Source organism: Bos grunniens, chromosome 7 (genome assembly GCF_055505025.1).
Source record: "Bos grunniens cultivar Pamir isolate PY7600 chromosome 7, Bosgru_T2T1.0, whole genome shotgun sequence".
Lineage (NCBI taxonomy): Eukaryota > Metazoa > Chordata > Mammalia > Artiodactyla > Bovidae > Bos > Bos grunniens.
This window is the reverse complement of record NC_141171.1, coordinates 69,060,358-69,083,027: the sequence shown is the minus strand read 5'-3', so window position 1 is coordinate 69,083,027 and position 22,670 is coordinate 69,060,358. Positions and strand designations below refer to the sequence as shown.

The following is a 22,670-nucleotide window of genomic DNA, read 5'->3' as shown; positions in this document are numbered from 1 at the left end:
AGAATACCGCATACACAAATGGCCTTTGAACACATGGGTTTGAAGAGCATGGGTCCACTTATTCAGATACTTTTCAATTGTAAATACTACAGTATTATAACTCATGGTTGGTTGAATCTACAGATTGGAACCATGGATATGGAATGGCAGATACAAAGGGCTGACTGCAAAGTTACACATAACTTTTTGGCTGCAGAGAGGGTAGGCACCTCTAGCCCCAGTGCTGTTCTAGGGTCAACTGAGTTACTCTATGCTTGTTGTGCCTTGTGAAGATCGCTCAGTCACGTCCGACTCTTTTCGATCCCATGGACTGTAGCCTGCCAGGCTCCTCTGTCCGTGGAATTCTCCAGGCAAGAATACTGGAGTGGGGTGCCATTCCCTTTTCCAGGGGATCTTCCTAACCCAGGGATCGAACTCAGGTCTCCTGCATTGCAGGCGGATTATTTACCATTTGAGCCGGCATGCTTACTAGACCTTCATTAAAAACACTGAGCAAACAAGGACCCACCCCGCGGGTGTATGCATTTCTGTTCTGCTACTGCATCCTTACTTTTTTGTAAGCACCGAACTTACAGAATACATGTCTTTGTCCAGGAGATCAATCTTTTCAATTTATATTCCATCCATTTACAAATTAATGATATATTAATAATCTGTTTTAAAAAGACAAGCCACAGAGCAAGAGAAGGTATTTGTACATATATACAGATATAGACCCCACAACAGGACAAAACTCTATAAAGCTATTAGAATACAAGAGACCAGTGGGCAAAAGGCTTCTCATCTTATACTTTTCTGTATCCTTCCAGTTTTCCTGAAACTATGATATACTGCTGCTGCTGCTGCTGCTGCTGCTGCTAAGTCGCTTCAGTCGTGTCCGACTGTGCGACCCCATAGACGGCAGCTCACCAGGCTCTGCCGTCCCTGGGATTCTCCAGGAAAGAACACTGGAGTGGGTTGCCATTTCCTTCTCCAATGATATACTACTTGTATCTTTTTAATTAACTTTTAGTCAATGATAATACATGAATATATATTCCTTATAAAAAATTCAACATTTCAGATACAGCAAACGTCTCTGTTGCCCTCTAATCCTAGCTCCCTCTGTAATACCTAGAGAAAAATGACTGAACTATAGGATGATTTTCCCATTTTTTTCCCCCAATGCAGGGTTATTTTGTGGGCTTTGTTTGTTTTGCTTGTATGGCATAATGTGTCTTATCATGGAACTCACTTTCTTTCTATTCATTGTTATGTCTTTCACCATTTTCTATGTTGTATGTGCAAAGACACCGTCATACTTTATTCTTTTTGACTGTTACACAGTCCTCCACTGGACGGACATTCCAGTTTAAATGCCTTTCCTCTACGGACATAATCTCCTTCTTCCCTTCCTCCTCCTTTCTTTCTTTTTTTTTCTGTTATTAGTCCTCCTACTTAATAAGAATAATCAATATGTCATTGAAATATTTATTCCGGCTTCATAAATTAAAAAGTTCCCAAAAGCTCCTGCCTCATTCTAATCTCAGAAAGCACTGTCTTATCTTGGGGATTTCTCCAGCTGTCTAAGTAGAAAGCAGAGCTCACAGCCTCCCATGTGGCTCATGGGATCTTAGTTCCCACTAGGGGTTGAATCTGTGTCCTCAAAGTGGAAGCGTGAAGGGTCCTAACCACTGGACCACCAGGGAAGTCCCGAGCCCTGACTGTTGCTATGTCTCCTCCCGCTCACATTCCCCTAAGGCCGACGATCAGTACTGGAAACCCATGCCTTTGTTCTTTCACCTCTGCTACTGATGTGCTGTGTGACTTCAGGTGAGTTGCACCCTCTCTGACTCTCCTTTCCTAACTTATGCATAGAGGAGGTTGGGCCATACAAACTGTTGGGGTCTCTCTTAGCTCTGAAGGCCTTTGATGTGAGTGTTCTGTTGACCGCAGTGGTACCTGCAACCGACCATGCAGGCAGGGATGCCTAAGACAGGATTCCTTTCCTTGTAGCCCCGTCCACCGTCTGCCTCTTGGGGGTCTGTACGTGGGAAGTTAACTGATGTTCCTTGTGCAGAACAGTGCTCATGAGAGACACTGGGAACTAGGGCTTCAGGGACCTGCCCACCCCCCGCCCACCTGCACGTCTCCTCATCTTCCTGAGGCCTTGAGTGGTTTCTCCTGTGTGTCTTGTCCTTGTGACTTCTGATGGCTATGTTGCCATAGCAACCAGGCCCGCTGAACCATGTTTAAAAACCTGTTACCATGAAGAGGAACACTTAGTCCATTTTGAGGAGAACAGAGAGGCTATTACTCCCCACAAAATAGACTGTGTTTCAGGGACTGTCAGGGGGAAGGGTCCAAGAGAACAGCTGATCCAGATCCCTGGCTGCAGAGACGAGGCACCGATGTGGACCGGGCCGGCTCGCCGCAGCTCACAGGTCCAGAGGACGAACCCTCTCGGGCTCTCATTCTGAGTTTGTGCTCTCACTGCTTCCTTGCCACCTCTACCTTCACTTCACCTCCTTCCAAATTCCTCCTCCTCCTGCCCCTCTCTTTCTGTGCCTCTAAGATGACCCTGCCAAACTGGACAACTGCAAATAGCCTGGCCCTTCACTCACCTTCTGGCTGCTGCTTCTCCACACAGCGAAAGGGCCTTTAAAACAATAAATCAGAATCTGCCCCCCTCCAACCACTTACAGCATCCCAAGGCTTCCCGAGGCGCCCCCTTGGCCCAGGACTGAGGCCCCGGCCTCTCCCACCTCAGCCCCAGCTCACTCCAGGGTTCTCAGCATTTCTCAGAGACCTCATCCTCTCCAAAACCAGCACATGCTTCCCAGCACCTGCGACTCTTGAGCTATTCTGTTTCCCTGTTTATTCTTTCACAGCCCCTACCCTCTGCACTCACATCTCTGGTTGTTTACCGCTTCCATCGTCACCCTCTCCGGAATAAAAATGGTAATTATTTGTCTGTCCTATTCATGGCCACTGACCTGCCACTTAGGGATGCACCCGGCAGTGAGCAGGTTCTCAATACCCTTCTGCTGAATGTGTGTGTGGACAGAGGACGGCAGGAATGGATGCTGAAAGATGTTCCTGCTGTGTCCTGAAGACCATGCCTTTCCTTCCACAGTGCTGCCCATTAACCCTGTGCCTAGACGGCCAGGCCCACCTGTGGACGCCTTACGGAACCAGAGCTGAGTGGAGAGCACTGGGAGGGTGTGGAGAATGCAGACTCCATGAGCAAGCCACAAACAAGTTCTGTGTGGTCCCAAGATGCAGAAGCACAGGGACTCATGTTTTTGCCCATTAGCATAATTCAAACCAATTATTTAGCTCTTACTTTACATGTCTTGGGGCTTCCCTTGTGGCTCAGCTGGTAAAGATTCCGCCTGCAATGCAGGAGACCTGGGTTTGATCCCTGGGTTGGGAAGATCCCCTGGAGAAGGGAAAGGCTACCCACTCCAGTGTTCTGGCCTGGAGAATTTCATGGACTGTATAGTCCATGGGGTCGCAAAGAGTCGGACACGACTGAGCAACTTTCACTTTCATGTCTTACCTCCTTTCAGCCTCTAAACTGCCTTGCAGGGTGAGAATCCCTGTCTTCCATGACAACAAATGAAGAAAGCACTATGTGCTCTCCCCTCAGCCCAGAACAGCTGTCCCTGATTCTCCATGAGGCCAGTTCCTGATCAGTTTTCAGGCCCCCTTCTCAGGGAGGTCCTCCCCCACCCTCAAGACCACACCACAGGTGTTCCCTCCAGACCTGGCAATCGTCCCTCACAGCACTTGCTCCGACGGTAAACACATCGTTTCCGTGTAGACACTTTTCAGGACAGGTCTCCTCTCCACCACCCAGGACACTGCACTGCACCTCCCAGCGCAGTGCCTGGCCTGTGGTTGCCAGGAGTTATCTTGTGTCTGACGGGTGAATGGAAACCTGGACTCTGACAGACTGCCGGGGCCCTGCTGCTAGTGGAAGGTGGGCAGTGGGGGGGGAAGGCCAGGCCCCTCTGACTCCAGGACCTGCTTCTCCCAGTATCTGGGTGTCAGAGAGGTCTGAGTGGAATGGAGAGGAGCACGTGCCCGCCCTGGAAGAGCACACAGCTGAGCGGCAGGGCTCCCAGGTGGGATGCGCTCGAGGGCCCTTGGGCATCTGTTGGGGTGGAGGGACCCTTCCAGCCTGGAGACACGCCAATTCCTTGCGGCTCGAAACTCACCAGAGCTTGCTCGATAAGCAAGCAGAACAGGATGGCATTGCCCACCTCCCTCAGGCTCTGGAACACGTCAGTCTTGAGCTCTGCGTATTCGATGATGTCCTTCAGCTGGTGGTGGAAGAACTCCAGGATCCCTGGGAGGTGCAGGGGGAGGGTTAGTGGGAGGGTCATGCTAAGCACTGTATCTGCAATAGCTCACGTAATACTCGTAAAAACACCCTGGACCAGGCACTGTGACCCCTCTTTTCAGACGAGGCTCAGAGAAGGTAAGTGGCATCTCCACAGTCACACAGCCAGTAAGTGGGGCAGCCGGGAATGAAAGCTAGGGCTATCAGCCCCAGCCCTCTCCCGCTCTGGCTCACACTGACCCAGCATCCGGCATCTTGGTAGTTAGGAAAAACACCTGGTACTAAACTCATAGTCTCCACCCTTCCCCATCCCCCAGGCTCCAAACTCATTCCAGGTGCCGTCCCTATCAGGGAAGGGAAGACTGGCTGACTTCTCTGCCCAGAGATTGAGTGGTGAAAACTCTTATTTCCTGACTTACCTTAGAAATGCCATGTTACGCCACGCCTGGGGCGTCAGTCTCCTCCAAAGAGGCACATGGAGGAAGGAATGTGGATGTGCTGAGCTAAGGAAGACCTTTACAACTAAACCTCGCTGCTCACAACCTAACGGTTCTCACATTTGTGGACCTCTTCCAGCCTCCGGTCAGTGCTGTGAGGCAGGCCCAGCGGGCACCACTTATGTTCACTGAAGGAAGACGATACTGTTGTAATCAGGGGGATTAAAAGTGGTCCAGGGCAATTCAGTGGCAGAGAGAGGGTGCAAACCCAGTGTTGTGACAGTCTGCTGCCACATCAGAGAAGCAAATACTTTAAGGTAGATTGCCAGAGCCCCCTTCTACTGTGGGATGGGTCTGGATTATTTTCCTATCACCACACCCCGCTCCTGGTTCCCCATCACCCACCTGGGGAGCCATACTCGTGCCGGGGCAGACGGCATATCTTGGGCATGACCTCGATCAATGTTTTCACGTACTGGAGGATAGTCCCTTGGAGCTGACAAAGGAAGAGTACAAGATGAGTGAGTAATCCATGGCTGCTGCATATGAGTGTCTCAGGGCTGAATGCTGGGCCAGTGGGGCTGTACAGGGGTTCAGCTGAGACCTGTGGATAAGTGCTATGGATTGAATATCTGTTCTCCCCCCAAATACATATGTTGAAACCCTGATCCCCAGGACAGTTGTATTTGAAGATGGGGCCTTGGGAAGGAATTAGGTCATGAGGGAGGAACCCTCACGAAGGGATTAATGCCTTAAAAGAAGAGAGGAGAGGGAGCAAGAGAAAGACACTCTCTGCCATGTGAGGACACAGGGAGAAGGCAGCTGTCTGTGAAGGAGGACGGTCCTTACATGCTGGTTCTGTGCTCTGGACTTCCAATCTCCAGAACCATGGGCAATGAACATCTGTCACTGAAGCCACCCAGTCTATGCTGTATGTGTCAACGTATGTGTCACAGCGTCCCAAGTTCCCTAAGAGGACCGGCAGGATCTCTCCTAAGGGAGTGGGCTGGCCCCATTGCCCTTTGTAAGGGAACGTGGGCCTTTATAAGACAGAAAAGGGGATGCTCTCATTATCCCCTTGGGCTCACAGACTTCAAGGGGGGGCAATTTCTAGGCATGGGGTCCTTCCTGGGGTTGGGGCACTTACACGAGAGCTAAACTAAGATCTAAGATGAAATGGGACCAGGGAGCTATGAAGATTGACACATCATCTAATTTATGCACAGAAAATTCATGGTTCATTCATCCCTCCCGTGTCTGTCATAGACACCTTTAATCAATTACCACATTTTCTTCTTTAAATTTAGCTTCACAACCTAGAACAACCCCTCATTATATATAGTCGCTACCAGAGGACTAAAGTTAGCAGACGAATTCTGCTTGCTATTCCTGACATAGATATGCTTTATTTCTCTCTCATCATCTCAAACTTTCAAGAAAATCTTATTTAAATGTTTAAGCCTTGCTGCAGCAGTGTCCTGGTTAAATGAATGCTCACATGACCATACTTGGTGTGGATATAGAATGATGGCAAAGGGATACACAATTCTAGGCCAGTATCAGTGTTTAGCAAGAAATCCCAAGGGAAAGAAGCGTGGTGACTGATTAGTGATATCTGCCAAGGGTGTGGGTGGAAAAAAACGGCAGCACATGTGTCATGGATTTGTCATGCTCAAATTAGATAATGCAGCACAGGAGGTGGGTATGAGCAGTCATTGTGTGCATGCATGCTAAGTCACTTCAGTCCTGCCCACTCTTTGTGAGACTCTTTGTGACCCCATGGACTGTAGCCCACCAGGCTCCTCTGTCCATGGAATTCTCTAGGCAAGAATACTGGAGTGGGTTGCCATGCCCTTCTCCAGGGGATCTTCCCTACCCAGGGATCCAATCTGCATCTCTTATGTCTCCTGTATTGGCGGGCAGATTCTTTACCACTAGCGCCAGTAGGCCTTAAAGTCAAAGTCAAGATTGCTGAATTCAGTTAGCAAGTTCTAGGAGTAAGCTTGGCACCAGAAAAGAAGAGGCAAAAAAACGCAGGTCAGAAAATGCATGAAATGTTACAGGGTGATAGGTGAGAGGAATCAGGGGACAAGGGCAAAGCATTCCCTGGGTGATTCCTACAGACAGAGCTGAAGAGCCTGTTACTGGATTTTTCAGGCCAGGTAAAAAGTAAAAGCAGGCCTCATTGCTCCCCACTGGGCCCCTCCCAGGGCCCCTTCCTCACCAAGCTTTTGACGATCTTCAGCAGTTCCTCCATGACCACAGCAATGCCCTGGTAACCGAGGAGTCTGCAGATGGTCTTGAAATGCGGGGGCCCCACAAAGTTCCTGTAGGAGCTGTAGATGTGGCTGTAGGCGATGTTGAGAGGCTGGAAAACAGAGGATGTGGCCAAGTCAGTGGCAGAGAACTGAATGCACACTACATGAGTCCTGGCAGGAGGTGTTTCAATCATAGAAGGACAGAAGCTTGATGTCCTTGTTCTCTCACTGGGGAACCCCTATGAATACATTTTGCAAGATGCTACTAGAGAGTGGTGGTCACTGACCACAGGATGGAGCATCTGATGGGGCAGCAGTTCCCTAACAGAACAGGAGAAAGGGCCTCCAAGCAAATATCTTTTCATAAAATAGGACTCATGCTACACTTGACTGTCCACACACAAACCAGGACTTTCACACTTGAGCCACAGAGCGAGGGTAAAACAAATGCTTTTCTTTCTCTAGGGGAATTTTCAATGCTAGGAACTGGCTGGAAGAACCGTGGTAAAACCTCAATAGCTGATTCATCGTTGCCTTCTTTCTACTTTGAGGTGTCTTCATCTATCACAGGGCGGGGTCTTGAGAACCAAGAGCCCTTGGGGGCAGGAGACCTCTGCCGACCACGTTGGAAAACCATACAGGAATTTTGAGCCTCAGTTTCTTCATCTATGAAATGAGTGGGTTGGATTAGAATACTGGTTTTGAAGCTTTTTGAGTAGCAAAAAAAAAAAAAGAAAAAAAGATGTCAGAAATAAGTACAGGAAATAGACAAAAGCTGAGATGTTCTGATTGGGTGTTGGTTGAGGGCCCAGAGCCCTGACCACTGAAGGGCCACCTCCACTGTCCTCTGGACCTCATGAGATGTTGTTGCTGAATTAGTGGAATCTCTGTAAGGTCTTTCTGTCTGAGAATACAGGATCAAAATAAAGGGCTCTGAGTTGGTCTCCCTTAGCTAGGTGAGACACTGAAGTTATCATTGACTTTGTTTTGAAATGCTGCCACTTAAGGACCACCTCATGCCAGGCTGCATGAAGCCCTCCAAGTGCGTTTTCAATTAATTCACACAACCCATGTACGTGATCTGTGATCTGTACAATTCTAGGCCCCATTTCACAGATGAGGGAACTGAGGCTCAGGGTGGTAAGTAGCTTGCTCAAGGTCACACGATTCATAGGTAACTGAGCCCTGTCTGAACCCAGGTGGTTATGATCCCAAAGCCCAAGTTTTTAACCTCTGCCTACAAAGGTGAACTTTGGAAGCAGAATTATTACATAAACCCTAAACTTTTTTTTTTTTTTTTAAAGAAAAAACTTCACTTCTAACCTTAGATTTGAGTACAGTTCTATCTGGAATTGTAAAAATCTTGTATACAGAGCATGCAAATTTGTAAAGACCACATCTGTAATCTATTAGCTGGCTAATTAGAAATCCTGCTGCTGCTGCTGCTAAGTCGCTTCAGTCGTGTCTGACTCTGTGTGACCCCAGAGATGGCAGCCCACCAGGCTCCCCCGTCCCTGGGATTCTCCAGGCAAGAACACTGGAGTGGGTTGCCATTTCCTTCTCCAATGCAAGAAAGTGAAAAGTGAAAGTGAAGTCGCTCAGTCATGTCCAACTCTTAGCGACCCCATGGACTGCAGCCTATCAGACTCCTCCATCCATGGGATTTTCCAGGCAAGAGTACTGGAGTGGGGTGCCATTGCCTTCTCCGATTAGAAATCCTACATGAATTAAAAAGGAACTGTGATGGTGCTTCTGGAGCTCTGCAAGATTCATGCATCAGGGAAGATTTGATTATGTTCAGCCTAGGTTTTGCATCAAGTATGTTTTACTATATTCTAAACTTCACAAACAAGCATCACAATCATGGTACCCTCTAATAAGAAGGATACATGAGGAACACAATTAGAGTGTCCACTAATAACAAGAATTCATGAGGAATCACAAGCCCACTCATCCAACAGGCTGAATAACATTTCTCTTGCTAAGTTAATGCCTATATATGGAGAGGCTTGGAGTTTGAGAGTGGAGAAGGAAATGGCAACCCACTTCAGTATTCTTGCCTGGAAAACCCCATGGACAGAGGAGTCTGGTGGAGTCAGACATGACTTAGTGACTGAGCATGCACACACAGAGTGTGAAAAAATAGCGCTCTGAACTCTGCCTGAGCCTGGAAGAGGGACACCTTGTAGGTAGTTACTAAAGATTTCTAAATGGGGTAGGGCAGGAGGAGTTTATGTGGGGAGGGAAAATATAACTGATTAAAAAGCATGATGTTCACAGAGGGTGATGATCAGCAAATCCTGGAGTATATGAATTGTTGAGTTTGATATAGTCAACCATGGAGCCAGGCCATATAACTTTCTGTGTGTGGAGCAAACCATTTTAGTGTCTCTGTAACAGGCCACCCTGCCAAACAGGCAGGGACCAAAGAGAGGGGAGTGAGGCACCAGGGCACACGTGGCAGAAGGTAATCCCACTCCCAAGTGAGTGCATCTCGGCTCTGGCTCTGTAACCAAAGCCCACTCCATAGTTTCCTGCCCCCTCTCCAGGGATGAGAGTGGGGAAAACAAACAGTAGACACACCATGGCTTCCCTCTGGTGGTGGCTAGATGATGGAAATGTCCCACACGTTGACTGGGTTCTTGACTACACACATGTATACACTTGTCAAAACTCATGAAACTATATGCACACATGATCTGTGCATGTTATTGACTAAATGGTTGTGCTCTCATCCCCCAATTTTTTTGTTGAAATCTTAATCCCTATTGTGATGGTATTAGGAGGTGGGACTTTGGGGAGGTAATTAAGTCATGAGGGTGGAGTCCTCATCAATGAGATTAGTGCCCTGGGAGGAAGACACATGAAAATGCTCTCTCCCTCTCCCTCTTCCCCTCCCCTTCCTCTCTCTCTTTTTCCCTCCCCACCTGCACCTCCCCTCTCTTCTCCACATGTACTAGGAGAAGAAGGCTATCTGCAAACCAGCAAGTGGGCTCTCATCAGACACGGAATCTGCCGGCACCTTGATCCTGGACTCTCTAGCCTCTAGAATTGTGAGAAATCTTTGCTGTCTAAGCCACCCAGTTACTGTATTCTTGTTACAGCAGCCTAAACAAAGACAGTGCATTTTATTGCTTATGATTATACTTCAATAACAAAAGTAAATTAAAAAGCCCACTGGGGTACATCATAGTCCAATTCACTTCCCAATATTTGCTTTCAAAGATTAAAAAACAAAAACCTGATTTGAGTTTCCTCCCAAAGAGGCTGCAGCTTGAGCCCGCATGGGCACGGGAGAGGGATGGCTGGGCTGCGCTCACAGTCCAAGGGTTATCACATGGACTCATCCCCAGGGGAGCTTCCTCCTCACCCTCCCCACCTGGAGCTGGGCCTCTCCTCTGAACCCAGTGAAGCTCTGAGCATATTCAGTGTCTTTTTCAAATATCCTGTGAAGGGAACTTTTGAACAGCATGGAACTTTCAAATGGATATTCCTAGAGGGGACAGAAAGCAATCAGCTACTTTCTTCCCCTGTATGATTCTCCGACTTCTTTTCTTCCTTTGTCTGAGTCCAGAGTTATTTACTGGGGTGAGCACACCTGAGTTCAAATTCCAGTTCCATAAATTTACTAGCTAGATGATCCTGAGCAAATTATTTAAACTCTCTAAGCCTTGGTAGCTCAGACAGTATAGAATCTTCCTGCAATGCAGAAGACCTGGGTTCGATCCCAGGGTCAGGAAGATCCCCTGGAGGAGGATGTGGCAACCCACTCCAGTATTCTTGCCTGGAGAATCCCATGGACAGAGGAGCCTGGTGGGCTACAGTCCATGGGGTCACAAAGAGTCAGACATGACTGAGTGACTAACATGTTCACTGTTTTTTCACTCCCTAAGTAAAGATAATACCAACTCTGGGAGGATTGTACAAGATTTAAATGAGGTGACATACATACAGCTCTTAGCATGGTACCAGGCATGCTGGAAGTACTGGCTGAAATAACAGCCCTTCATATTCCTTTCCTTTGGTAACTGGAAAGGAAAGACTAAGAAAATACAGCTTCCTGATCAAATTTCTCCCAGATGCTTTGGCTATAGTCACGATTCTCTGAATCTGGAGAGTATATTTATGGCGTAAAATTTTGTACAACACAGTGTATATCCTACACGCGGACAGATGTGACAGGGAGCAGAGTTGATACCAGCTGATGGAAGATACCAAAAAAAAAAACAAAAAACGCAGGTTTTGCTCAATATTTGGAACATGATAAAAATAGGAGCTGTCCAACAACAGACTGCACTGAGCGGAGACTGAGACATGTGACACAGGAGGTTGCTCTGCCTGGGACAGAGGGTGGGAATAGATGTGCTGCTAACTCCCCCCACAGGTGCAAGCTCCACTGCGGTCTTCCCTGTGCTCATCCTTCTTAGCAGCCTCCTTAGCCGCCACTCCCACCCAAGGAGCTTCTAACACAAGTTTCCCTTGGCACTTCCTGGCAAGCACAAATAAAAATGTAGTTGGGTAGATGGAACCCTTTAGCAGCTCTCTCCAGAGTTCTAAGCAGAGAAGAATAATTTTGGAATTGTTTAATCACACACAGGGCTGAAAAAATAATCCCCCCCTTACAAACCCACACACAGGAGGCTTCTTGTTGACATTCCTCTATTACTCTTGGATTCTGGTCTGGACCATTCAGGCCTCAGTTGATGGCCCAAGCTCAGGAAGGACTAGCATGAAATGAGCAGAATTCAAATCCTCCTTCTAAGTGAACAAGGTCCCCTCATTCCCCAAACGCTGCCCCCTACCCCAACACACCACACCCATGCAGGAGGAAACACACACACGCATGCTGGGAAGTACATGCACACACACACCCACAGGGCACCCATCTGACCTGCTGGTTCAGTAGGAGGCTGGGCCCTATTGAGAAAATGTGGGAATATGGGAGCCGGGGCATTTTCTGAAGTTTGGCAAGGAAAAACAGGAATGCAACATGACTTGAGACATTGGAAACTTGCTACAGATCTCTTATATAGAACCAATCCTGCTAACTGACTTGGTTAACTGCTAACTACAATCAATGCCTGCATTTAGAAACTACGTGCCTTTAGAAACTATGTACCTTGTTTAGGATGTCTTGCTTAAAATTAAGCTTGGTTAAAACCATCTTGCTCAGAATAGATACCTTTATGAGATCTCAAGAAATAAGCCTGATTCAGGAATTGGAGCCATAATATCAATGTGTGATATATATGCATATTTGTTTAAAAGTGAAAGAGCATTTTAAGGAGAGAAAAAAAAGCTGAGTTGATCTGGCAGATTCTGGGAACTGTAATATCTCTATAAGTGGACTTTTAAAAAAATTGTGGTAAAATATTCATAACATAAAAGCTACCATTTTAACCATCCAGAAGTGTTGTAGATGGACTTTTAGTCATCAAGTGTCTATCTTCACCAGATGATAAACAAGACCAACCACTCCAAACAGGGAAGCTTGTTTATTTGGCAAATCAAATTTGCAAGCAATTTGCATCTCTGCTTTCTGGAATCACAATTGCTGTTTTCAGAGATCCCAAGAGGAATTAAAACTGTTTCTAATTTCCTGTTTTACTTACAATTTCTCTAATGTCCCTTGAGCAATTTGAATGCCATCAGCCCACCAACACAAACATAGCTCTCTAATTCAGGGAGGGAGAGAGCTGGAGCTTCACTCTAAAACCTGCAGGTAAATGAGGATGCAGGTAAATGAATAAAACAGTAATGGCATCCTTGTTGGGAAGACCACAGAATGAGATGATTGAAAGAACTGATAAATCCTAAGTTACAGGTTCAAATCCATTGGAGGGCGTGAGTAAAAGTGCTCATGTCTCTCTGTCCCTTTTTGACGTCTGGTGAGCCATAGGGCTGGTTCTCCAACATCAGGGTGACCTTTTGGTCTTCTCGGCTCAGAGTTTGAAAGATCCAAGTAGAAACCTCAAGAAATAAGTCTTCTCCTGTTTTCTGTCCCATGAATAAAGTCTTTTGGAGAAGGCAAGAGGGAGAACAGGAACCAAACCCTCCTGTTCTGAGATACCCTATCAACACGACAATACCTAGAGTTGCCAAAAGTTTTTTGGAGGAAACCAGTGATGCTGCTTTTTAAAAATTCTGTACTCATAAGATGATACACAAGTGTATCATAATTCCCTGTTCATGAATGTTTTTACATAATTCCCTTGTAATTGTCCAGTTGTATTTGTTTCTCCATGGCTGCTGTAACAAATTACCATAAATCTTATGGCTTAAAACAACAGAAGTTTATTCTCATAGGTCTGGAAGTCATAACCCAAAATCAGTATCACTGGGCCAATGTCAAAATCAGCACAGCCACACTCCCTTTAGATGCTTGAGGCAAGAATCTGTTCGTTGCCTCTTCCAGCTCTGCTGGCTGTCAGCATTCCTTGGGTGGTGGCTGCATCACTAATGGCAATCTTCAAATCCTTCTGCTGAGATCTGGCCTTCTCTTCTGTGTGTGTAGCCTTCCTCTGCCTCTCTATTATGAGGACACTAGTGATGGCCTTTAGGACTTGTCCTGATAAACCAGGATAATACTCCCATCTCAAGATTCTTTACTTGATCATATCTGCAAAACCGTTTTCCCAAATAAAGCAACATTTCCAGGTCTAGGATTAGGATCTGGTATCTCTGGGGGCCATAAGCAGCCTTTGAGACCAGGTAATGCAGGTACAATCATCCCCATTTAGCAGAGGATTAAAGCCCAAGTGAAGGACTTCCCTGGTGGTCCAGTGGTTGAGAACCTGCCTGCCAGCACTATTTACAATAGCTAGGACATGGAAGCAACCTAGATGTCCATCAACAGATGAATGGATAAAGAAGTTGGTACATATACACAATGGAATATTACTCAGCCATAAAAGGAACACATTTGAGTCAGTTCTAATGAGGTAGATGAACCTAGAGCCTATTATACAGAGTGAAGTAAGTCAGAAAGAGAGAAACAAATATTGTATCTTAATGCATATCTATGGAATCTAGAAAGATGCTTTGATCAGCCTATTTGCAGGGCAGCAGTGGAGATGCAGACATAGGGAACAGACTTATGGACAAGGGCCGGGGAGAAGAAGGAGAGGGTGAGATGAATGGAGAGAGTAGCGTGGAAGCATATACACTAACATATGTAAACAGATAGCCAACGGGAATCTGCTGTATGACTCCGGGAACTCAACCGGGGCTTGGTAACAACCTAAAGGGGTGGGAATGGGTGGGAGGTGTGAGGGAGGTTCAAAAGGGAGGAGACATATATACACCTATGGCTAATTCATATTGATGTATGGCAGAAATCAAACCAATATTGCAAAGCAATCATCAATCAATTAAAAATAAATATAAACTAAAAAGTAGACAATAGTAAAAAGTAAATCTTACACTTCATATTCACTTTTAAGAGTATTTCCCCTAATTTCCTTTTCCTAGAGTATATATATATGATCACCTGTGTTTGCTTATTATCTATCAAATGATATTTATCTTGATTATCTATGTTATCATCACTGGATTTTCTCTGAGAAATACTATCCAATAATGTTACAATAAATAATATGTGTGTGTCATTTAAAAAAAAGGAAAAAAAGCATCCACCTGCCAGTGCAGGGGACACGAGTTCAATTCCTGGTCTGGGAAGATTCCTCATGCCTCAGGTCAACTAAGCTCATGAGCCACAACTACTGAAGCCAGCATGCCCTAGAGCCCATGCTCTGCAACAAGAGAAGCCACTACAAGGAGAAGCCCATGCACTGCAATGAAGAGTAGTCCCCACTCGCTGCAACTAGAGAAAGCTCATGCACAGCAATGAAGACTCAGTGCAACCAAAAAAAAACCTTAAGGAAAGTCAGAAAGCCCAAGTGAAGTGAAGTGACTCTCCTGCAGTGAAATACAAGATGATATTCTGCCATATCTACCAACTGCCAAAATAACAAAATTCTTCTGGACTGGGGGATAAATAACGTTGTATAGCCTGGGAGAGGTGCCACACAGATAAGATAGCAGGGTAGGGGCAGGAAGTTGGGTGCTGATGGTGTTGTGGGGCCAAGGCAGATTCCCCTGCTCGGGCCCCATGTGAAGTGCTGGCGCCCAGGTATAGAGCAGGCTGAGATGCACCCAGCCTGCTGCAGCAAAGCCCTGGTTTCTAGACCCCAAGGACTACGGCTTCATGGAGAGGCACTGCAAGCGTAGAATGAATTTCTCTAAGGTCAAATCAAGGCTCACACTGGGGCACTGTTTAGACACCAACAACCAAATCAAACAAAGATCACACCACCAATCTCCAAAGACCAAAACACAATTGAGAAGTTATTGGTATAATTTAAGAAATGATTTGTGCCACAATCTATATCACTTGGGAGGCTGTTTTATGATAGAACTCTACAATTCACTTAGAGAATAACATTTTTTTTAATGTTTTGACCCATATACTAATTTTGGTGACCAGTTGCTAAAGGTTTTTTACATTTAATATTAACCCTAACCCTAAGTGTCATGAACCTCCGTCCATAGTTCATCAGGCACTCTATCAGATCTAGTCTCTTAAATCTATTTCTCACTTCCACTGTATAATCATGAGGAATTTGACTTAGGTCATACCTGAATGGTCTAGTGGTTTTCACTACTTTCTTCAAGACTAACCTAGATAGCATATTCAAAAGCAGAGACATTACTTTGCCAACAAAGGTCCGTCTAGTTAAGGTTATGGTTTTTCCAGTGGTCATGTATGGATGTGAGAGTTGGACTGTGAAGAAGGCTGAGCACTGAAGAATTAATGCTTTTGAACTGTGGTGTTGGAGAAGACTCTTGAGAGTCCCTTGGACTGCAAGGAGATCCAACCAGTCCATTCTAAAGGAGATCGGTCCTGGGATTTCTTTGGAAGGAATGATGCTAAAGCTGAAACACCAGTACTTTGGCCACCTCATGCGAAGAGCTGACTCATTGGAAAAGACTCTGATGCTGGGAGGGATTGGGGGCAGGAGGAGAAGGGGACAACAGAGGATGAGATGGCTGAATGGCATCACCAACTCGATGGATGTGAGTTTGAGTGAACTCCGGGAGTTGGTGATGGACAGGGAAGCCTGGCGTGCTGCAATTCATGGGGTCGCAACGAGTCGGACATGAGTGAGCCACTGAATTGAACTGAACTGAACCCAACCCTAAGTGACACAGCTCTTAAGCAGGGGAACCTGGACTCCAGACTCCGGAAGAGGAAACACCTTTGGACTGTATTTCTCAAATGTAGCTGATTTTCTCCCTGCTTCTACCTGCTACTTTCAGGTGACTGGATATTCCCTATGAGATCTTTTAGTTCCTTGCCTGTTCCCATCACCCTGGAATCCACCAAATTGCAAAGTCCTGTCCCCAGCTCTCGGAGAAGTCAACCACAAGGCAAAGAGCTACTGTTGACCACTACTGACTGAAGGTCGGCCCAAAGGGGAGATCGGCATCAAAGAGGCCGGCTGGGAGCTTGGGGTCTGGACCAACAGACCTCGGTGCAGGGACCTGCTCTGCCACCACCTAGCTTTGTGATACTTCTCAAGTCAGTTAATCCCTCTGAGCCTCAGTTTCTCCCTTTATACAATGATGGTAAGAGGGCCTACCTCAAAAAGTTCCCCTTGGGTAAAATGAGAAAAAACATGTAAAACACACCAAAATGTTCTCAGTGGTTATTTCTGAGTAGTTTGTGTTTGACTACTGTCTTTGAACTTTTTGATACTTTTTAACACATTTTTAAAATATAGCTGTTTTAAGGAGAGAAAGAGGGAAGGAAGCATCATGCAATGGCACACCTTGTCCATCACAGCCTCTGGATGAAGCTACAGCCAACTTAGGCAATGGCTCGTGTCCACGGACCTTGTCTTCTAAATAGTAAGAGCCATGGGGTCACAAAGAGTCGGACACGACTGAGCGACTTCACTCACTCACTATTCCTAAGCCCAGCACTACAGAGATGGGTTCATCTCACTGCTCCAACATCATCAAGCAGGTCGTATTAATATTTGCCTTTTACAGAAGAGTTAACCAAGGCCTAGGACAGTCAGAAAATTTGTCCAAGGCCATAGAGGCAGGATTTGAACCCAGCCTGGGGTCTTCAGCCTCCAGGTGGCAATCAGTTTTGGGGCCAGGGCATGCCCTCTCAACTATCCCTTCACTGCCACCTTCAGGGAGGGAGCAGGGACCCTGCTTTTGGCTGGTTTCCTCTGTAGTGACTTACTGCTGGTGTAAACCAGCCAGAGGCCCCCAGGCCTGAGAGCTGAAGAGGCCACCATTCGGGTGACTGCAGAAGGGTGACTTTACCCTGAAGGTGGAGACAGTGAGGAGCTTGGCTGGGTGCGATCTCCTGAGTCAAGTGTCCTCATGTGACCTGTCTACCCACAAGGGCTCACTGGGTGCTCTGGGTGCTGCTGGTGAATGGTGACGACCCAAGGGAGCAGGATGAGCCCTGGCCTTGGAGTCAGGGTTCCCTGGACCCGGACTCCCCACTTGGCTCTGCCACTCATCAGTCCCCCGGCCTGGGGAAACCTTTCCTTCTCTCGGGATCTGTGAACCAAGAGGACATCTAGACCTCACATTCTCCCAGTGTCTCAGCTTCTCAAATAAAAAGCTCAGGGTGAAAAATGCCATCCAGGAGCATTAAAAATAAATTCTCGTTTTTGGTGGCAAAGGCTTGAGCTTCATCTTGTCGCTCCACAGGTCCCTTAACTCTGGTATTTTTATTCTCCTCAAAATAATCTTTTCAAAAGGCATCTACAAACTACTGCACTGGCCTATCTGGGGAGGATGCTGTGATGCTCTGCAGGGACTCACCGTTAGCACGCATCACAGCAGAGTCCAGCCAGACACCTGGGAAGACTGAATACCACAGGAAGCACAGAGCAAGTGTCTAATTGATGGACACCCGGCATCCCGACACCCCACGTCTCAGACCCTTGGCCTGGGCAGGGTCTGTGACTCACTGGGCAGCTTTTATAACTTTTTGATTATCACTGATGTGAATCAAAAGGAGACCTTCGTGGGTTCACTTGGATACTTTGGCCAAAAACCAAGAAGAAAAAAGATGACTTTTTAAAAACACCTAGCTTGTGTTTTATTATTGTTTTATATGATTCAGGCCTAGATCCATCTGAGCAAGGGCTGCTGAAATTACCAGAAACATGATGGCTTCAAACATTAGGAATTTAATCACTCACAGTTCTGGAGGCCTGAAATCAAGGGGCCGACAGGGCTGAGCTCCCTCTGAAAGCTCCAGGGGAGAAGGCTTCCTTGCATCTTCCAGTTCCTCCTGGCTTCTGGCAGCATTGCTTCAATGGGCTTCTGCCCTTTGCCTCTCTCTGTGCATAACTCCCACTTTCCTTTCTCTTATAAAGACACCAATCACTGGAATCACCCTAAATCCAGGCTGATAACACATCTAGGTCCTTAACTAATTACCACAAAGTCTCAACTTCCAACAAAGGTCACATTCTGAGGTTCTAGGCAGACCTGAATTTGGTGGGTTGGGGATGGGGAACACTCAAACCAACTCAGGACAAGTGTCCTGATGGTTTAGCAAGCATGCCTCATGTGGGCTCAGGACTGGGGCAGGGATGGTACTCATGTTTTCTATCTGATATCTGGATCCAGCCCAAGCCATTAGTCTTACAGATAATGAACTGAGGCCCAGAGAATAAAAGCATCTTGACCAATGTCATGTAACTGGGTAAAGCCTCAGGAGACAAGAATAAAGAAATAAGAGGACGCAGAGGTGGAGTGGCGGTGGGTTGGGTTGGGTTGGGAGGGGATGAGGAGGTAATCATATCTTTACTTGCGGGAAAACAGAGAATGGCATCTTTGCCTTTGAAACCACTGTCCAAAGAAGGTCTGGATGAGGGATAAAAATGATAACTAGCTTATTAGAGAGATAATTTAGGGGCCTTTGAGGAATTAGTTTCATTCTGAGGATCAACATGGAGAGGACTGTTTGCCTTTTTTTCGGCTGAAGTAATCAGAGCTCCTCTCAATGAGCAGAAGCCTTTCCAGACTGAAACATCGTGCGTACAGATGCCTGCTGGTTGCCATGGTGAATGATGCTGATCTGAAGAAATGAATAATGTGAGCATTGGGGGCGACAGTGCAATTACTCAGACAGCGGTGAGAGAGACATCAAGGAGAGCCCAGAGAGCCCAGAGCAGAGGAGGGGAGAAGGCAGCATCCTTGGGCTCTGATCCACTCTGCCTCTGAGGGGTGCCTAATAACCGGATCACTGCAAGCATCAGGTAAGGGACACACATGGCTCTTCTTCGGAATGGAAATGGCTTTTCTTTTCATACTCTGCTTGGAGGAGATTCAGGCAATGGTAATATGAGTAGCTAAAAATAGGGGGGATTGAGAGACAGAAGAACAAATACAGGGAGACATCTAATCCTAAAAGCTGTGAATGCCACATCTTGACAGAAAGCTTTTTAAAATGTCTGCTGTAGAAAACTCAGCCTGCAAAGACAGCCAGTGCAGATGTGAGAGATTCATGACAAGAAACAGGATTCCCAATCACTCCTGATGGAAGGGTTTATGAGGGCTATTGCCTCTGTAGCACAAGTAATGAATTAAGCTCTTTTCATTGTGGTCGGAAGTATATTTGTAGAGACGTGGCAGGTATTGGGACGGCGTGGATGGGTGTGTTTGAGAAGGAGACCCACGGAGGGAGCACAGGTACTCAGTCTCCTCTGCAAAAGACTCTCTTCCTGGAGGGATCTGCGTACCCCTGCCTCCTCCCTTTAATTCCCCATTTTTCTGGGAAAACATTTCCAGCCAAATGGCAAGGAACTCATTCCTCTTCCTGAGCATTATAGTTTACTGTCATCTTTAGATAAGAAAATCAAGCACTGAAGATCACTCACTGCCGGGCACCTTTCTGCACCTTACTTCTTCTAGGAGCAAGGGCATGAGAATAGGAGGTTGGAGGGAGGCAGGGAGGAGAGAAAGCAGCTCATGAGGAACCAGTCTGGCTTAGTATCCAATTCAGGTTAAAATCTGATCAACTGTTTTTTTTTTGTTTTTTGTTTTTTTAACTATGCTGCTGCAATCAGAAATGAAACCTCTGTCTTTCATAAGAGACAGTAGGGGCAGAGGACTGGGCTGGGTGATACCTATCTATGAACATACACAGGTTGACTATGGCTGTCTCTAGAATTTTAGCTCAAGGGCAATTCAGCGGAGAAGAGCTGAATTCTCCCAAATACACAGAATTAAAAAGAAACTAAAAAGCTTGAAGATGATGAACTCTTACCAAAGTGAGAGGGAGGCAGTCAGAAGAGGGATCATTTGATGTGTCGGAAAAAGCGGCAACCCAGTCTTAGTACCAGCACTTCATTTTCTGATAACATTCTACTACTAAACCTGGAAATCCAGAGGTTATGTGGCTTTGGGTCTTGTTAGATAATGGCTTCTCTTAGATTGTTCGTCTGTAAAACGGGAATCTAGTTCAAAGGTTGTGATGAATAAAGCATATTTGTTACAGTATGTTGAGCTTCTAGCATGACCTGTGACATAGCAACTGCTCGCTAACTGTGGCTGGTGATTACCACCGTTAACAGTCACAGAACCAGCAGTATCAAATAGGAGCAGCTCTGCTGGTATTTGGAGCTGATTATCTTGACCTGCGAAACTAATTTCCTGGGTAATTCCGCTTTGAAAAAAGCAAACAAATGGACAAAACACGATCAGAGGCTTTGGGGAGAAATGAGCTGTCCCTGAGTGACTGACGCAAAGCGCCTCTCGCCACGGGCAACAGAACTGCGAGGCTAAAAACACAGTGGCCAGAATGTTCTAGATGAATGAACTCACAGCACTTGGGGCAGCAACAGGAGGTCTACAGGGAAATTTTAGGTGAAACAATCATCTGGCTTGGAGGTCACAGGCCCATGGTGACTAACACGGGGACCCTGAGGCTGTGCTTGCTTCTCCTTCATTCCTTTTTCTTCTCCCTCTTCCTTTTTTTTTAAGGTTTGGGAACCATTTAAGGATTTATTTAAGGATTCTGAGACAGGGCAGCATGGGGCTGGGGGATCTGGGTGCATCTTTCCTAAGCCTGCAAGCCCGGCTTGCATGAGATGGCCCTGATCTGATCTGCAGTTCTGCCATTCCTCAGCTATGCCCAGCTGAGTATTGTCACCTCTTGGCCTCCATCTCTCAGTCTGTTAAACGGGGGCAATATTAGTCTTCATGTTGAATACTCAATGCACGGTGGCTGTGATTAGCATAAATCAACACTTAAATGAGGACATGTCACTCTTCACTTTGATTCTGGTTTCAGAATCGTGATGAACATCAAGGTTGGGAACGTTTCTTATACAGGAGCCATCATTTCCTGGTCGTCCTCGGAGCCCTGCCTGGAGGACTATTACCATATTATGTATAGGCCCAATTGGAACAGCATCTTCTCTGGCTATCTTCGCTACAGCTTCCACCACGAGGAGAAGGTGCCTCGAACAATCAGCTCCGTGGTGCTGGAACACCTCACCCCTTCCACACTCTACTTCCTGTGCATCAGCTGCAAGAAGATCCTCTTCCCCTACAGGCACTACTGCACCATGTTCCACACCCTGGATAAGACTCCACTGGCCGCTGGAAGCTCCCTGGTGGACCCCCAGATCTCGCTCTGGGTGCTGATGGCCATTCTGCTGGCCTGCTTCACGGCAGTCTTAGCCTTCATCTGCCTCCAGTTCTGGTGCATCCGGTGCCACGAACCTCGATGGTCTTACAGAGCCGGCCACATGGAGGAAGCCAATGGGCTGGTGAGATGGCCAGAGGAGGCCCCGGGGCTAGGTCAGGGGGAGGAAGGCCTGCAGGGGCTCCCCCTGGTGGAGCTGCCACACAAAAACTCTGGAGAAGATGCAGAACCAGAAGCTGAAGCTGCAGCAGTGGAAGCTGGCCAGCATGCCCCCGATGCGGGTGCCTTGCAGAGGGAGGGAGATGGTCAGGCTGTATTGCCTCGTTTTGGGTAGTGAGAGGTGGGGAGGAGGCAGCCCACACCATGTAGCTTAAAGGCCTCCATGCAATAGGTCTCCTGTAAAAATGCATCTGTAGACTACCCACTCATCTTCCCTCAAATGACTGAGCTCTTGTGAACTACTTGGTTGGATGAGTGCCCTTTGACAAAGCCTTTCAAGTTGGAAAACACATACCCCCATGGTGGGCAAGGGGAGGAAGATGCCATCTCTTAGGAGGGTCCATCTAGAGCAGCAGGGCTCAGTTAGAAAATAAAAGCATTATTTTAAAATTAAAACAGCCATTAGTATATTATGGGTTAGAAATGGAAACTGACATGACTGAAATAAAACACACTTCAAGGAAATTGTTAATTGAAGATAGGCTCTTCAGTTAAACTTTCAGTCAGCTGAGGCAAATGTCCAGGCTCCTTTGCTGTTACAGCAGTGGGGGGATTATTTTGGAAAGATGTGAGAAACTTTGCTCTAGAGTATTTTGCATACCAAAATACTCTAATTCAGCCAATTGCACACCACCTGTACCCCGGCTTCACTTTTTTTGAACCCACAGACTAACCGTACTATTATTAACAATGCATTTTCTTTATATTGAGTCATTTAAAAAACTTATTTTAAAAGGAAG

The 22,670-nt window shown here is 46.6% G+C and overlaps 2 protein-coding genes and 1 long non-coding RNA gene across 3 annotated transcripts in view; 2 read left to right on the top strand and 1 right to left on the bottom strand.

The window, feature by feature from the left end:
• Positions 1 to 22,670, bottom strand: part of CYFIP2 (cytoplasmic FMR1 interacting protein 2) — a 134,375-nt gene that overhangs the window by 33,785 nt on the left and 77,920 nt on the right. Inside the window, exons 24-26 of the mRNA XM_086413755.1 lie at positions 6,989 to 7,132; positions 5,170 to 5,260; positions 4,203 to 4,333 (exon numbers count right to left, since the gene is read on the bottom strand). Of these exons, the coding sequence (XP_086269881.1) occupies positions 4,203 to 4,333; positions 5,170 to 5,260; positions 6,989 to 7,132 (366 nt within the window). The remainder of the gene's footprint in view (positions 1 to 4,202; positions 4,334 to 5,169; positions 5,261 to 6,988; positions 7,133 to 22,670) is intronic.
• LOC147369777 (uncharacterized) lies at positions 5,147 to 10,194 on the top strand. The gene is made up of 2 exons (XR_015168572.1): positions 5,147 to 5,285; positions 9,983 to 10,194. It is a non-coding gene; the product is annotated as an uncharacterized LOC147369777 (long non-coding RNA).
• FNDC9 (fibronectin type III domain containing 9) lies at positions 19,109 to 22,326 on the top strand. The gene is made up of 2 exons (XM_086413756.1): positions 19,109 to 19,318; positions 21,355 to 22,326. The coding sequence occupies exon 2, from the start codon at positions 21,362 to 21,364 to the stop codon at positions 22,043 to 22,045; it is 684 nt and encodes a 227-aa protein (XP_086269882.1). The 5' UTR covers positions 19,109 to 19,318; positions 21,355 to 21,361; the 3' UTR covers positions 22,046 to 22,326.

What these genes read in the sequence shown, in the direction of transcription:
- FNDC9 (XM_086413756.1), top strand. Translation starts at nt 21,362, where the DNA reads ATGAACATCAAGGTTGGGAACGTTTCTTATACAGGAGCCATCATTTCC.